This window comes from Scylla paramamosain, chromosome 13, assembly GCF_035594125.1.
Source record: "Scylla paramamosain isolate STU-SP2022 chromosome 13, ASM3559412v1, whole genome shotgun sequence".
NCBI classification, from domain to species: domain Eukaryota; kingdom Metazoa; phylum Arthropoda; class Malacostraca; order Decapoda; family Portunidae; genus Scylla; species Scylla paramamosain.
This window is the reverse complement of record NC_087163.1, coordinates 8522501-8539293: the sequence shown is the minus strand read 5'-3', so window position 1 is coordinate 8539293 and position 16793 is coordinate 8522501. Positions and strand designations below refer to the sequence as shown.

Here is a 16793-nt window from a genome sequence, read left to right as displayed (position 1 = left end):
ATGGTGTTTGTGGCTGCATGGACTGTGGAAATGTGTGGTTGAAAATTAATTTGAATATGGGCCACAGATGAACCCACAAGGTGCATGAGTCACCTCTACAGGCCCAGAAAATTGGCATCTCGTGTATTGTACCATGTGATCACTTGCGTAAAGTGCTGAATGGTGCTCACTTCCAGCACTTTGAAATAAATTGATTTATTTTCTTCCCATGGGTTGTTACTTTTTTATCATCCTGAATTAACACCCTCTCTCTCTCTACCTCCAAGTTACTAAAACAATCTATCACTATCTTCACCTAACAAGATCCATAATAATAGTATAATAAAGACAGAGGTGTGGTTATAAGTCTTCCACTTACCCCATATTTGGGTCTTCACCTTCTGATACTCCTCTATGAGTGTCTTTTGAATATTACATTTGTGTTCAGGAAAGACAGACTCAGAAGAGTGCTCCTTTAGTACCCACTGCATCTCATAGTTCATGGTCTCCCACTGTCGTTCTGCACAATGGAAGTGCAATCCCATCTGTAGGAGTTTGGAAAGCTTAAATACTATCCTACTTGACTGATAAAAGACTGATAAATACCAACTGTTAAAATGTTGATAATGTCCTGAAATAAAAACTGAAGTGCCTATTCAGAGAACAACATCATAAGCACCACCATTTTTTTTTTGAGAAAATTATGTTTTTCAGTATTTTCACCTATAATAAAGATACAGGAATGGGATTTTTGGAGTCTCTAATTCATTAGAAAGTTGTGGCCTACAATTTTTTTATTAAAAGTATTATTATTATTATTTTTTTTTTTGCAAGAGTCAAATTATTTCATTTAATGTTAATTACTTAATTATATATCTTAATTTTAACTGAGGTGGGATTTATGACCTTTAAATCAACACCTAATATGATTTAGGTAAACAGAAACCTATGTGTAATAAGTAATTGTAATAAACTAGACTAAATGACATATATACTTTTGTTAGCACTATAGCATAAAACTCTTCTCTATATTTTTACTTTACTGCTTGAAGCACAAACCATGAAACATCTGCATTATGACAACACACACATTTCCAAATGGCAACAACATGAGGGATTATTTCTTTACAGTGATCTTAAGCATGGAAGGCAAGTATATTGTTTCTTCAGTTTAAATAACCTGTGGGAAATATATCAGAGAAAATCATATTAACAGGATAACGCTATGGTTATGCTATTAGTTTTCAAAAAAATAAAATAAAATAATAAAAAAAAAAACATGCTTTATGAAGAAAGCATGACTCAGTACAGATTAAAAAAGAAGTATGAGAATAATGTAGATGGAATGTTAATTTTTTTTTTTCTCCATATTGTTTATATGAAGACAATGAAAACAAAAGTGACAAAGGCATATTTAACTCCAAGAATTTCTTTAAGCTTCAAAAGGAAGGTAAATGTAATGACTGGGTTACTAAAAGAAATCATGAAACACTAAGACAAATATGAAATAAAAGTTCAAAAGATGTATGCATTGAAAGGGAGACTTCATTCATGGCCACTCCCTAATGGGAGTTCAAAGTAATTGGTGTCAGATTAGATTGCATTACAACTTCTTGCAGATGGTGGTACTCTTTCAGATGTAAAAGTTAGCGTACTTTTCCATACCATATGCCATCCTTGATATTCTTTCACCAACTCTTATATTTAACCCAAACCACTTTTTTGTCACAACAAAAGATGAAAGGCATCATGTACATACTTCATTTGATGAAGCTACATGATGGAATGCGCCATCTGCAGTCAGCTTGTAGAAGATATATGCTGGGTCTGGGTTTTCTGTATTAGAATGAAAATTTCTTACCAGACTGACCATATTTTCATATGCCTTCATCTCCATTCTTATTTTGTATAAGTGCCTGCAACATAAAGCATATCCTTACATTTTTAAGATATCAAGCCTGTACATTCATAACTATTTCTATATTAGCACAAAATGGTTCCAAGTATTAACAAATTACAGATGATACCATGTCAACAAAAAAAAAAAAGCTAATGATAAATCATCCATTCACTAGTTTCATAAATGTGCCACTGTGCTTAGCCTATCTATAGATGAAAAGGATAGAGTACTAAAATAAACACTCAAGAGAAAGAGGAAAAAGAACATCATGTATTGCTTTCAAGGGTTGCAATAAGTGATACTGTTGTTTGGTTCAATTTGAGAAAATTAATTAATGGATTGATGCATTTTTATGCAGAATAACAAAATATGGTTGTTATTTCTCCTTCAAGAGGCCTTGCAAAGAAAGACCATGGAAATAACAAGTTAGGCACCTGCTGTCTACTAGCATCAACAAATACTACTGCTTCTTTTCTTTATGTAGTCTCTCATTCTACTTAAACTATTCTTTACATAGTCTCTCATTCTATTTAAACTATAGAAACAAAATTACCTGAAAGGATGTTTGTAGAAGAGTCCATAGAGTGCATACAGTGCTCCCACTCTCCACTTCAGACTGTGAATCGGAGATAAGAACTTCTTGGTCCATAAACAGATTTCTTGAGAGAATTCCAGGAGTTCTTTGAAACTGTATCGACCCCTGGATGAAAACAAAAATTAACAATATGTACATATAATGACCATCAACATCATAAAATCTTTTACTGCATTTTCTCTTCACCTGCAATTTTATATATATATATATATATATATATATATATATATATATATATATATATATATATATATATATATATATATATATATATATATATATATATATATATATATATATATATATATATGAGGGCCAGACAAGGGCAACAAAAATTTGAATAAAAAAGCCCCACTAAAATTCCAGTTCCCACAGCAATGCCAAATACAATGATCAAATAGCAGAGGATAAGTGTCTTGAAACCTCCCTCAAGTCATACGAAGGAGGAAATACAGAAGCAAGCAGGGAGTTCGAGTTTACTAGGGAAAGGGATGAATGATTGAGAATAATGGTAACTCTTACATTAGAGAGATGGACAGAATAGGGGTGAAAGAAAGAGAGAAGAAAGTCTTGTACAGCAATGCCACATAAAAAGGGAAGGATGCAGTTGAGCAGAAGAGCAATTAGCATGAAAATAGTGGTAGAAGATAGCAAGAGATGCAACACTGTAGTGATGAGACAGAGGCTGAAGATAATCAGTTGGAGTAAAACTGATAAGATAAAAAGTTTTTGATTCCACTTTGTCTAAAAAAGAGCAATATGAGTGGAACTTCCCTATACATGTGAAGCATACTCCATACATGGATGGATAAGACCAGTGTACAGAGTTAGCAGCTGGGGGTTTAGAAAAACAGGTGGAGACAATTCAGATTGCTTAACTTCATAGAAGCTGTTTTAGCTAGAGATGAGATGTGAAGTTTCCAGTTTAGATTATAAGTAAAGATCAGACCAAGGAAGTTCAGTGTAGAAGAAGGGGAGAGCTGAATGTCACTGAAGACGACAGTATAGTTATCTGGAAGGTTGTGTTGTGTTTATAGATGAAGGAATTAAGTTTTTAAGGCATTGAACAATACTATGTTGATTTGTCCCAATCAAAAAGTTTAACAGAAGTCCAGCATTCTGTGGCTTTCCTGCATGAGCTCTTTACTTCCTGAAGGGTTGAGTGTCTATGAAAAGATGTGAAATAGTGCAGGGTGGTATCATCAGCGTAGGAGTAGATAGGACAAGAAGTTTGGTTTTGAAGATCATTGATGAATAAAAAGAAGAAAGTGGGTGACAGGACAGAACCCTGAGGAATACCAGTGTTAATAGATTTAGGAGAAAATAGTGACTATCTACCACAGCAGCAATAGAACAGTCAGAAAAGAAGCCCGAGATGAAGTTACTGAGAGGATAGAAGCCACAGGAGGGTAGTTTGGAAATCAAAGCTTTGTGCCAGACTCTATCAAAAGGCAACAGTGAAAATTTTACCAAAATCCCTAAAAGAGGATGACCAAGACTCAGTAAGAAAAGCCAGATCACCAGTAGAGCAGCCTGAAGGGAACCCATACTGGCAAGCAGACAGAAGGTTGTGAAGTGATAGATGCTTAGGAATCTTCCTGATGAGGATAGATTAAAAACTTTAGATGGGCAGGAAATTGAGGCAATAGGACAGTAGTCTGAGAGATTAGAGTGATCACCCTTTTTTAGGAACACAATGAATGTAGGCAGACTTCCAGCAAGAAGGAAAGGCAAATGTTGATAGGCACAGTTGGAAGAGTTTGACTAGGCAAGGTGCAAGTATGGAGGAACAGTATTGGAGAACAATAAGAGGGTCCCCATCAGGTCCATAAGCCTTCCGAGGGTTTAGGCCAGTGAGTGCACAGAAAACATCACTGAAGGATCTTAATGGGTAGCATTAAGTAATCAGAGGGTGGAGAAGACAGAGGGAACAAGCCCTGAATCCTCCAATACAGAGTTTTTAGCAAAGGTCTGAGTGAAGAGTTCATCTTTAGAAATAGACAAGATGGCAGTAGTGCCATCAGGTTGAAATAAAGGAAGGAAAGATGAAGATGTAAAATTATTGGAGATGTTTTTGGCTAGGCATCAGAAGTTACAAGGGGAGTTAGATCTTGAAAGATTTTGACACTTTCTATTAATGAAGGAGTTTCTGGCTAGTTGGAGAACAGACTTGGCATGATTCTGCATGAGATTCATGTGATGGAAGGCTCAAGTACTTTTTGTGGACCACCTCAGTATCATGTATAGCATGAGAACAGGCTGTGTTAAACCAAGGTTTGAAAGATTTAGGTTGAGAGAGAGAGAGAGTGAAGAATGTATGCCTCCATGCCAGAGACTATCACTTTATGTATGCAGCACACAGAGACGGGTCTCTGACATGGAAGCAAAAGTCATTCCATGGAAAATGAGCATAATACATCCTCAAGGCCCCCCAATTAGTAGTCAAAACACCCAAACTCTGGTTTGGGGATCCTGATGAAGGATTGGAGTGATAGGACAAGATATAGACATGAAGTTGTGATTGGAGGAGCCCAATGCAGAACAGCATAAGCAGAAGGATAAGAGTTTAGGGAGAGGTCAAGAATGTTGGGCATTTCTCCATGATAGTTAGGAAAACAAGTAAGGTGTTGCACCAGTTGCTCTAGCTCATGGAGGATAGCAAAGTTAAAGACATGGTCAGTGAAAGTAGAGGAAACCCAAAGCTGGTGGTGAATACTGAAGTCTCTGAGAATAGAGATCTCAGCAAAAAGAAAGAGAGTCAGAATACGCTCCACTTTCGTAGTTAAGTAATCAAAGAATATTTTATGGTCAGAGGAGTTAGGTGAGAGGTATACAGCACAGATAACTTGTTTCAGAGTGACTCGGCAGTCATAGCCAGATGGTGGAAAATTTAGAGGATTCAAGAGTGTGGGCACGAGAGCAAGTTAAGTCATTACGCACATAGATGCAACATCCAGTTTTGGATTAAAAATAAGGATAGAGAAAGTAGGAGGGAACAGAACAGGGGCTACGATCAGTTGCCTCAGACAACTGTGTTTCACTAAAGAAAAGAAAGTGAAGTTTAGTAGAGGAGAGGTGGTCTTCTAGATTGAAAATTAGACCTGAGGTCACAAATGTTGCAGAAGTTAGTGAAGTAGTTGAAGGGGGTGTCAAGATATTTAGGGTCAATACCAAAAGAGCAGTCCAACCTGGGAACCAGAAGTGTAGTGGATTCTTGATTTCTTCACATCCTGACACACACACACACACACTTTAAAACTAATAAATAGAAGAGGAGGAAGACAATGTTACAGTGGTGTATGTCTACCAAAAAAAGAAGGCCTAGAATAGCTAAGAGCATAATCAATTGCTGAAGAAAACAAAAAAATGGCTTTATGAAAATTAGAGAAAATAAAATTATTGTAATGAGGGATTTTAATAATAAAGAGATACACTGGGAGGAATGGAATACAAGAGGAGGAGAAGCTTCATGGGGAGATAAAGTTCTGAAATTGGCAATGAATAATATTATGATACAATTGGTCGAGGAAAACAGTAGATACAGAAGAGGAAAGGAGCCATCAAGACTTGATTTGGTATTGCAGTCATACCTTGTGATTTGAAAATACTTCTATTTGGACAACTCCCAATTTGAACAAGGTTGGCAAACAAATTTTGTCCTCCAATTTGAACACGGTCCTCCAAGTCCCGTTCAAGTGACGCCACTCAGTCAGTCCCTCTTGCATTCCTCCTCCCCCCTTCTTTCCCCTCCTCCCCACTTTCTTCACCTCCTCTCCCTTTCCTGCCCATTCCCCCCCATCCCTCCCTATCTCCTTCCTTATTTTATCCCACCCACCCTCCCTCCTTCCATCTCTCTCTCTCTCTCTTACTTCCTTGCCTCGTGTACTACTCTCCTTTCCAATATAGCCCTTCCCCTCATTGTTCCTTTCTTCTCCCTTCCTCTTTCATCTGGTCTCAAACCTCCCTCCCCATCACCTCCCCTCTCCCTTATCTGTCAGAGCTAAGGGACAAGGGAGTGATACCTTGTTCTCTCTTCCCTTCGTTCATTCTATGTCATATTCACTTCATCCTTTCTCACTCTCATATCATTCCATTTTCATACTCTGTCAATCTCATTCTATTTAACAATTTTCTGGGAAGATTGTAGAATGTTGCGAGAGAATCTGAACAAGATATCAGAGTGGAGTCATAGTTAGGAAATGTAGTTTATTCAAAAGAAGTGTAGATGGAATTTGGAAAGCATGAGAGGAGAGTAGAAGGAAATTATGTATTAAATGGGGAGTGGTTGAGTAGAGCAGGAGACGAAAAGGATCTGGGTGTTATGGTGAATGGAAATTTGACACCAAAGATACACATTAACAAAATTACAAGAGAAACCTATAACCTGCTGAAAAGAATAAGGCTGGCCTTTGCTTATATGGATGAAGAGATGATCAGCAAGATGATTATATCACTAATTGGACCTACACTTAAATATGCAGCTGTAGTGTGGTCGCCCTAAAAGAAAAAGGATATAAGGAAGTTGGAGAGAGTTCAGAGAGCAGCAATGAAGATGACACCAATTATCAGGGACTTGTCATATGAAGTGAGATTGGCAATGTTGGCAGGTTACACCTACCAACATTGGAAAAAAGGAGAGAAAAGGGGGGGATTTGATTGCAACATATAAAGTGTATAAGAAGGTGGAAGTGGACCAGACCAGACTTGATGGTTTGGGATACACTAGATACTAGAGGGCATGGAAAGAGGCTGAAGAAGTGCTTATAGAAGAGATGTAAAAGAAGTTTGGTTTCCCATATAGAAGTATACTGTAGATGTATGGAACAGTCTGGATAAGGAGAAAAGCATGAAACAAAGTGATCCAGAAGGACCTCTCTGATACAGGCTTGTGCAGAGAGGTTGATAGAAGACATGAAGCCTGATATCAGAAAAATACATGCAGGTGTGAAGATTTTCTGAATGAAAAGCTAAACAAGGATTATTAGCACAATGAAGATTTATAATTAAAATAAATGTTTTCCAATGATCATTACCAAACTATCTTACCTGTATATGAGGGAAAATTGACTTTTCTGCCAACATTCTGCAAATGCAGTAAACCTCCAACTGTCCTGCTCATCAAAAGCTTCAAACAAAGTCGTCAGGTCCTTCATGAAACCAGATGCAATGTACCAATGACCTGAAAGATGCACAAATTTTAATATCTGAATGGTATTTGTGTCTAATCAAGCTCAGTATGCAGTCTAGCTACACTTAACAATACACTAAATTATCATCCATCCCATATGATTATTTCTTTTCCTTTTTAAAGTACCTTCTGACAATTAATAGGGCTGTAGGATAGTTAAATACATACATGCAGAACTTAACTTACAAATATATACTGTACAGAGTAATGACAATAAAAACTACCTAGTTACAGTTCAACTGAAGGTCTTTTCTTGCCTGTCACTGGTTTCACAAGCTACACTTTAAAAATAATTGAAAGTTGTCTTAAATGGGTGGTGACCTGAGTTTTCTTTGAGGCTTACTAGCCTGTGGCAAATCTTTCACAGATGTAAAAAAAAGAAAAGAAAAATTCTATGAATAAATAAACAGTGTAAGAATATGAGAGAGGACAAACAAAAAACTAAAAAACTGAAAAAAAATACAATGTTAGAATGATAAATAACGGCACACATTGTAAATGCAAAGCTTACGAAAATTTTAACTAGATAAACTGAAAAATGCTGATAAAAACATAAATAAGAGCACTGTAGGTGAAACTTACCAACAACGGAATATGGACCTACACGGGCTCTGTCTGAACGTATTTCCTGTACTTGCTGGCCTTTCTTTTTCTTTTCCGTTTTCCTTCCTTTATCATGGGCAACTTCAATCATTTTTTCCATTTTCTTTACAGCTGACTTATTCAGTGGATGTCTTCCCCTGTGTTTTGATTTCTTTCCTCTAGCTTTTTCTGGAGCACCATTATTGTTTGTCTTTTTCTTCACGTTCTTGTTAACTTTACTCTTGACCTTACGAATACAGCCTTTTGAGGTTTCATCCTCTGAGTCATTATCAGATATTAACTCATCATCATTATGGTTCATTTTTTTCTTCTTTTTAACACTCCTCTTGATTTTATAAACAGAGTCATCAGATGTGTCATCCTCAAGATCTTTAGCAGGGTCATAGCAATCTGACGAATCTGACGAATCTGAGTAAAAAATTTCTTCAAACTGAACACAAGCTTTTCTTTTTCTCAGAGGCTGTGCCTTTCTCTCCTGCTCCTCAATATCACTCATGATCTCATTTCTTCTGTTAAGCTCTAAGGGATCTACAAAAAGCAGTGGTCTTTTCTAACTGCACAACTTGCTTCCCTCTTGGATGTGAGATCTGTCAGCAGTCATCCATAGATATTTCTCTGGAATGATACATGCTGCTATTAGAGATAATGTGCAAATAATGAATGCTGTTCCTGCAATACCAATAATTATAAAGAAATCTAATTTATCAAATCAAAGAACATAAATTAATTGTTTATTTTGAAACAATTTCTATATACTCAAAATGCCTTTCAGTCTTTTACTTACAAATTCATAATCTGTGGGCATGCACAATGAACATGTGATCAACAATTATGCAAATATTCAGTATAAGCTCTTATTAAAGACTTCAAATTATATATCTGCTCTTCACAATATACATATCTAAACATCCATCAAACACACTTAGTAATGGTCATAGCAGGGCACAATAATGAAAAAGTGATCACAATAACCGATAAATCAGTAACAATAACTTTATCAGTAATAACTGATAATTGACAACTGGTGATAAATTTATCACCCAATAACTGGTAACTGATAAATAGATAAATCTAAAATTCTGATATTAGCAATAATAATATTGATATTTTAAATAAAAAAGTCAATAAATCCAAATCTTTACTTTTTTCTATCTTAGAAAACTTAGAAAAATCTTAGAAAAAAAAATGAAATTCAATGTTTATCCTGTCTCTTCACTCATGAAAAGTGCCAATTTAAGTAAAAAACTACACTTGATTTTGAAAGTTTAAAACTTCGACATGCTCATGTTCCAAAAACTAAAATTATCAATTAACACTAGTTTGGAACCAAAAGTATCATCAATACTGATAAACTGATAAAGCGGGAAAAATAATTCTCGGATAACCTGACAGTAGCCCCTTTTTTGTTCCCTCCTACTTTCTCTATCCTCATTTTCAATCCAAAACTGGATGTTGCATCTATGTGTGCAAGAAATTAAGTTGCTGTCATGCCCATGCTCTTGAATCTTCCGAGTTTCCACCATCTGGCTACAAGTACAGAGTCACTCTCAAACTAAATTTATCTGTGTTGTATACCTTTCACCTAACTCCTCTGACTATAAGAAATTCTTTGACTGCTTAACTTCCAAAGTGGAGCACATTCTTAACTTCCAAAGTGGAGCACATTCTGACTCTTCCCTTTTGCAGAGATCTCCATTCTTGGAGACTTCAGTGTTCAATACCAGCTTTGACTTTCCTCTCCCTTCACTGACCATCTTGGTAAACTAGCCTTTAACCTTGCTATCCTCCACAATCTAGAGCAACTAGTGAAACATCCTACTCATATTCCTGACCATCTTGGAGATACACCCAACATTGTTGACCATTTCCTAACCTCTAATCCTTCTGCTTATGCTGGTACCCTATCTTTTCTGCTGGGCTCCTCCAATCACAATCTCACGTCTGTATCTTGTCCTATTGCTCCAATCCCTCCTCAGGATCCCCCAAACTGGAGGTGACTCTGGCATTTTGTTTTTGCTAGATGGGGGGACCTGAGGAGGTATTTTGCTGATTTTCTTTGGAATGACTACTGCTTCCATGTCAGAGACCCATCTCTGTGTGCTAAGCACATAACAGAGGTGATAGTGTCTGGCATGGAGGTGTACATTCCTTACTCTTTTTCTTGACCTAGACCTTCCAAACCTTAGTTTTAACCCAGCCTGTTCTCGTGCTATACATGACAGAGAGGTGGCCCACAAAAGGTACTTGAGCCTTCCATCACCAGAATTTCATGTGCTTTATATTTCTATCTGGAACCATGCCATGTTTGTTCTCCAACTAGCCAAAAACTCCTTCATTAATAGAAAACGTCAAAATCTTTCAAGATCTATTCCCCTCGTGACTTCTGGCACCTAGCCAAAAACATCACCAAAAATATCTACAATAACTTTGCTTCTTCTTTCCCTCCTTTATTTCAACTAAATGGCACCACTGCTATCACATCTATCTCTAAAGCTGAACTCTTCACTCAAACCTTTGCTAAAAACTCTACCTTGGACAATTCTCTCTCCTCCATCTTCTGACTACTTCATACTACCTATTAAAATTCTTCGCAATGATGTTTTCCATATCCTAGCTGATCTAAAGCTTCAGAAGGCTTATGGACCTGATGGGGTCCCTCCTATTGTTCTTCTAACTGTGCCTCTGTGCTTGCATCTTGCATAGTCAAACTCTTTCAACTCTGTCTGTCAACATCTACCTTCTTGCTGGAAGTTTGCCTACATTCAGCCTGTTCCTAAAAAGGGTGACTGTTCTAATCCCTCAAACTACCATCCTATAGCTTTAATTTCCTGCCTATCTAAAGTTTTTAAATCTATCCTCATCAGGAAGATTCTTAAACATCTATCACTTCACAACCTTCTATCTGATTGCCAGCATGGGTTCCATAAAGGCTGCTCTACTGGTGATCTTCTGGCTTCCATACTGAGTCTTTCTCCTTTTAGAGATTTTGATGAAACTTGCTGTTGCCTCAGACATATCAAAAGCTTTTGATAGAGTCTGGCACAAAGTTTTGATTTCCAAACTACCCTTCAATGGCTTCTATCCTTCTCCCTGTAAATTCATTGGAAGTTTCATTTCTGACCATTCTATTGCTGCTGTGGTAGACAGTCACTGTTCTTTTCCTAAATCTATTAACAGTGGTATTCCTATGGGTTCTGTCCTTTTACCCACTCTCTTCCTATAATTCATCAATGATTTTCTAAACCACTCTTATCTACTCCTACACTGAAAATACTACCCTGCACTTTTCCGAGTCTTTTCGTAGATGTCCAACCCTTCAGGAAATAAACAGTTCTCTCAGGGAAGCCACAGAATGCCTGACTTCTGATCTCTCTAAAATTTCTGATTGAGGCAGAGCAAACTTAGTATTGTTCAATGTCTCAAGAACTCAATTCCTCCATCTATCAACTCAACACAACCTTCCACACAACTATCCCCTCTTCTTCAGTGACATTCTACTGTCCCCTTCTTCTACACTGAACATCCTCAATATGTCCTGTACTTATAATCTAAATTGGAAACTTCACATGTCATCTGTAGCTAAAACAGTTTCTATGAAGTTAGGCATTCTGATATATCTCTGCTAGTTTTTCTCACCCTTCCAGCTGCTAACTCTGTATAGGAACCTTATCCATCCATGTATGGAATATGTTTCACATGTCTGTGGGGGTTCCACTCAAACCACTCCTTTAGACAGGGTGGAATCAAAAAGCTTTTCGTCTCATCAACTCCTCTCCTCTAAATGACTGTCTTCAGCCTCTTTCTCATTGCCACAATGTTGCATCTCTTGCTATCTTCTACCACTATTTTCAAGCTATCTGCTATTCTGATCTTGCTAACTGCCTACCTCCTCTTCTCACACAGCCTCGCTGCACAAGACTTTCTTCTTTCTCTCACTCTTATTTTGTCCACCTCTGTAATGCAAGTATTAACCAGTATTCTGAATCATTCATCCCTTTCTCTGGTAAACTCTGCAACTCCCTGCCTTCTTATGTATCTCCACCTTCCTATGACTTGAACTCCATCAAGGGGGAGGTTTCAAGACACTTATCCTTCAATTTCTGACTACTGCTTTGGGCCGTATTTGGGGACCAGCATCTCAATGGGCCTTTTTCTATTGGATTTTTGTTGCCCTTGGCTGATGTCCCTCCTATAAAAAAATAAATAAATAAATAAATAAAATAACAAATAATAACCTGATATCGTTTACTTATGGTAATTGTGCTATTTCTTGTGTATTGCTATGATGGATGTGGATAATGAGAAAGGAGAATTGATGTGTGTCTGACCACTACATGGTGGGAGTTCAGGTAATAGCAAGTAGGAGGACTGTGTAGATTCAGAGTGGAGTTTGATCAGCATAGATATGGTTCCTACACATAAGGATTATTAAAATGGAGCAAGTAATAAGAAATGTATTGTAGAAGGAAATGTTCAAGCATTTCGTGTTGCTGAGAAAATAATATATGTGGGACAACCTGACTGTAGCCTTCACATGTGTAGAAGACTAATAAAGCAGGCATGCATAGTTAAGATTCTGGTAATGGCAGATTAAGGTTTGATAAATACTAACTCACAAGGAATAGGTAGCAACTGTTAATATCCTACAGGAGTTGGCAGGCTCCGGAGGCATTATAACTCAACTTTTCCCAAACATTTATGGGTCATTATACTCTACATGAGTTACTTATTACCAAAAAAACAATAGAAATTTATTTATAAATACTTATAAGTATACTACTTATGTTCATCACTTAAGAAACCTGAAGCAGCAGTGTTTGATGTCAATGATATCTTTATTTTTGTCAATGGCAAATGCACTAATCAATTTAACCAATGGCAGTCCTTCTTTTTAGTTGTGCTACATTCCAAAGGCATGTCAACCTTTGAAATTCAGTTCATGTTTCCTTCCTGACAATGGCTGCCCTCCATGACAGGCTGTCCTCCATCAGTTAAAAGTTAGACATGGACAAGGAAACCTCAGAGTTGTGAGGATCGAAAATGAAAATTAAGACAGCTTAAATTTAAGTGACATGTGAGTTCTGTGTGGCAATGGTGTGAGGATTACCCTGGAAGATGATGTCCTTGGGGAAACCCCCAGAGGAAACAATCTGGGTGTTCAGGTCAGGCAAGTAAAGCTGCTCATTTTACTTCAGCTTTGCAGCTGATGAGGTCCTCCTTAAATTTTTCATGAAGCCAGGCCATGGTGACATTAGCAGTGTGACAAGGAGCACCATCCTGTTGGAACCACTGCTCCTTGTCATCAAAGTTCTCACACTCCTAGTTTGAGGAGCATCTATTCAGCCACAACACTGAAGTGAAATGGTCACTTTACTCACCTGACTTGAATCCCTCATATTTCTTCCTCTGGGGTTCCCCAAAGACAACATCTACCAAGCTAACCCTCGCACCATTGCTGCAAAGAAGGCAGCCATCACTGAGAAGATTCAGGCCTTAACCCAGAAAGGATGTGCATGTGTCACCAACAACTTTGCATGCTGGATTCAACAATACCTTTGACCAAGTGGCAGGATCCTCTCGATAATTTTGGTTCATGTTTGAAGTTAAATGGTTGCAGATCCTAATACATTATCTTTTTACCTTTCAAAAAATGTAATCACCATTACTCTATCAATTGTGGTCCTTTGGATTGAAAATAAGGATAGAGAAAGTAGGAGAGAACAGAAAAGAGGCTACTGTCAGTTGCCTCAGACACCTATGTTTCAGTGAGGAAAAGATGAGGTTTAGTAGAGCAGAGAAGGTGTTGTACATACAGATTGAAAATTAGATCTAAGGCCACAAAAGTAGCAAAAGTAAATGAAAATAAAGTTGAGGTGGGTGTCAAGACGTTTGGGGTTGATACTATTGGCACCACCATACACAGTAATTCATGGCAAGCTAACAGTGGAGTCTGTCAACTTGGTCATGGCCATCATATAGAACTGGTGACAAAATTTGCAATATAACTTTTTACAGAAAAGACATGTCTTTCCCCAGCTCTACAAAAAGACTGACAATTACTGAGGGATAATCACTGAAACTGTTCTATAAGTAGGGCAGTAAATGAGTGCAACAAGCTCGTCAAGTATTTAAGCATTGTTTGAATACAATAAAGAGCATGGATATTGTCAAGCAGACATGGATTCTCTCTGCAGGCATTATTATTCACATTTTGTTTAATTTCTGCCAGACATACAGTGGTAATAATAATCATCAGGATTTGGGGATTTTGTGGGTGTCCATACATTCACAACACTTCTTACTTTGTCTATGGATCAAAACTTACCAATTATGGTAAGCTATGTTATGTTAGATCTTGGATTAAAATCGCGAGGGCCTTAAGTTAAAGGGCCCCTATCTCCTTAAAGGTTATCACAGTTAAGATACGAGGTGGAATTTGATAAACAGAAGCTGATGGATTCAGCCAACAGGCAACTCATAAAATACACCAGCATGCTGCAACAAGCCAGTAAGACCACACGCTGCTAGTCCCTAAGAAATACATATAATTATGCCCATCTGAGTAAAAATAATCTCTTTACAGTCTACAGTGACTACACTAACATCAAACATGAGTCAATCTTCATTCATCTGCCAGTACCTTTGAATAACAAAATCTTCCGGTGTATCTTGAAAAATATATCCTTCTCAAGATTTATGAAGGTGAATGTGTGTAAAGAGAAGTGGGGTGAAAGGAGAAGACGTGGTATAGTATGAAGAGGAAAAGAGCGAGATATCCTACTACATCGTCCTGGACTACTGGTCCTACGACATGAATGTAATGATGGCTTGATCTAGTAATTACCAAGTTCTGTTTTATTCTGTTAATTTATCTAAACCCCTTCTGAAGGTATAATATCAGTGCATACCTTTTCACTGTGAAGTAAAAGTCTAGCATAATATTACTATGAGCACAACGTTTCACAGCACAGATTGTTTACACGACGACGTGAGAGAAAACCAGTCTTATCTTCCCTTTTGAGGTAACACTCTGGTATTTTATGCACTCACATTTCCTGTACTGAGTAAAGAGAAAATCTGTTCTAAATATGAAATGCTTAAATATTAATAAATAAATAAATACATAAATAAATATGCTGTAAGTCTTGAAAACAAGATATTTCTACATGGATACTTGTAATGCTTCCATAATCATACGAAAAACATAAAAAAAAATTAACAAATTAATAAAAATATAAATAAAATAAAAATAAAAAATAAAATAAAGCTCGTTTTACCTTGTTTTCCAAAGTGATTATCAACCACAGCACACAAAGAAAAGTATGGCCGAAAGTATTAAAACTAGTGTTTTTATCCAACATGAGGATAAAGAAATAAGAGCCGAAAAAAATTACGCTGTTCTTGTAAGCTGCGATTGACCTGTGTTATCTTTTCCTATGCCAGTGGTTCCCAACCTTTTACGTTACTGACTTCAAGTTTGTGTTACCCACATCAAGTATTAGTGCAGTAGTATATATCTATGATGAAACAACATAAATTGCATAAAAGCTATCTTTAACAATACATTATTGTAGTTGAACAAACTAGCAATTTTTCCTCATTTATCCTAAAATTCTTATCACCTACACATTAAAAATAAGAAAACAACAAAGCGTACACCGTTTATGTGCTTTCTACATACTGATATATATATATATATATATATATATATATATATATATATATATATATATATATATATATATATATATATATATATATATGGTAAACCGTTGAATGGTTGAAAGCTATCACTTGATAGAGTCAGCCACCGTTACCCGCGTCGCCCCGGGCATCTCAAGCAAAGTTGCCTACTCTCTCTCTCTCTCTCTCTCTCTCTCTCTCTCTCTCTTTATTTCTAAATCTTAAAAAAAAAAAACCTTATAAGAATCCCAAAGGTTTCTATTTTCTATATGATTTACAGTTGAGTTATTCCTGAATATACTGCTGCGCCGCGCCCTTAGAACGCTCGGTAGTCAAAAACGCTTGTTTGTGGGTCCGACGTGGCTGTGCCGAGCGAGGTGGTGGGTGACGTAATCAGGCCCAGGACAGGACAGGCAAACAAAGGCGAAACCAAAGACTGTACTTTGCGAAACCGGACACTTTAATGATACAGTACAGTACAAGGACGGAATACGTCATTCACTCCTGGCAATCACCCCGGCACAAAATCTCCCTTCAGTCACAGCCTCAGGCAGTGTTCTCACGACACAACACTGCCTATACACAGCATTGGCTATATGCGGATGCAGAGGCACAGGAAAGGCACAGTAATTCACAAAACCTACGGAAAGCAGGGCGCAGCAGGAAACCGCACTCCAGCCAAGCGACGCGCCTCTTCCCCTCCTGTCCTTCCGGGAGGGCCTGCACGCAGTAAGTCGCCGTACACTGCGCATGTGCGAGCAGTCGCGCCACGTGATTGGACGCCACCTTCTCACCAACTAACCTACCCTAACTTGACTAATCTAACTTAAGCTAACCTAACCTTA

At 37.4% G+C, this 16793-nt stretch overlaps 1 protein-coding gene and 1 long non-coding RNA gene across 7 annotated transcripts in view; one reads left to right on the top strand and one right to left on the bottom strand.

Moving 5' to 3' along the window:
• Positions 1 to 16793, bottom strand: part of LOC135106404 (uncharacterized) — a 75803-nt gene that overhangs the window by 20850 nt on the left and 38160 nt on the right. The window contains exons 1-7 of one of the 6 annotated variants that reach the window (XM_064015396.1): positions 15174 to 15283; positions 12290 to 12454; positions 8245 to 8880; positions 7521 to 7653; positions 2433 to 2579; positions 1739 to 1895; positions 359 to 524 (exon numbers count right to left, since the gene is read on the bottom strand). In XM_064015396.1, coding sequence (XP_063871466.1) covers positions 359 to 524; positions 1739 to 1895; positions 2433 to 2579; positions 7521 to 7653; positions 8245 to 8761 — 1120 coding nt within the window. In that variant the 5' untranslated portion in view covers positions 8762 to 8880; positions 12290 to 12454; positions 15174 to 15283. Of the gene's footprint in view, positions 1 to 358; positions 525 to 1738; positions 1896 to 2432; positions 2580 to 7520; positions 7654 to 8244; positions 8881 to 12289; positions 12455 to 13643; positions 13721 to 13818; positions 13895 to 15173; positions 15306 to 16793 lie in introns of those variants that run through there. The other 5 variants (XM_064015400.1, XM_064015394.1, XM_064015401.1 and 2 more) reach the window with 5 other exon arrangements.
• LOC135106406 (uncharacterized) overlaps positions 1 to 16793 on the top strand; it is a 62544-nt gene that overhangs the window by 44462 nt on the left and 1289 nt on the right. The window lies entirely within an intron of this gene.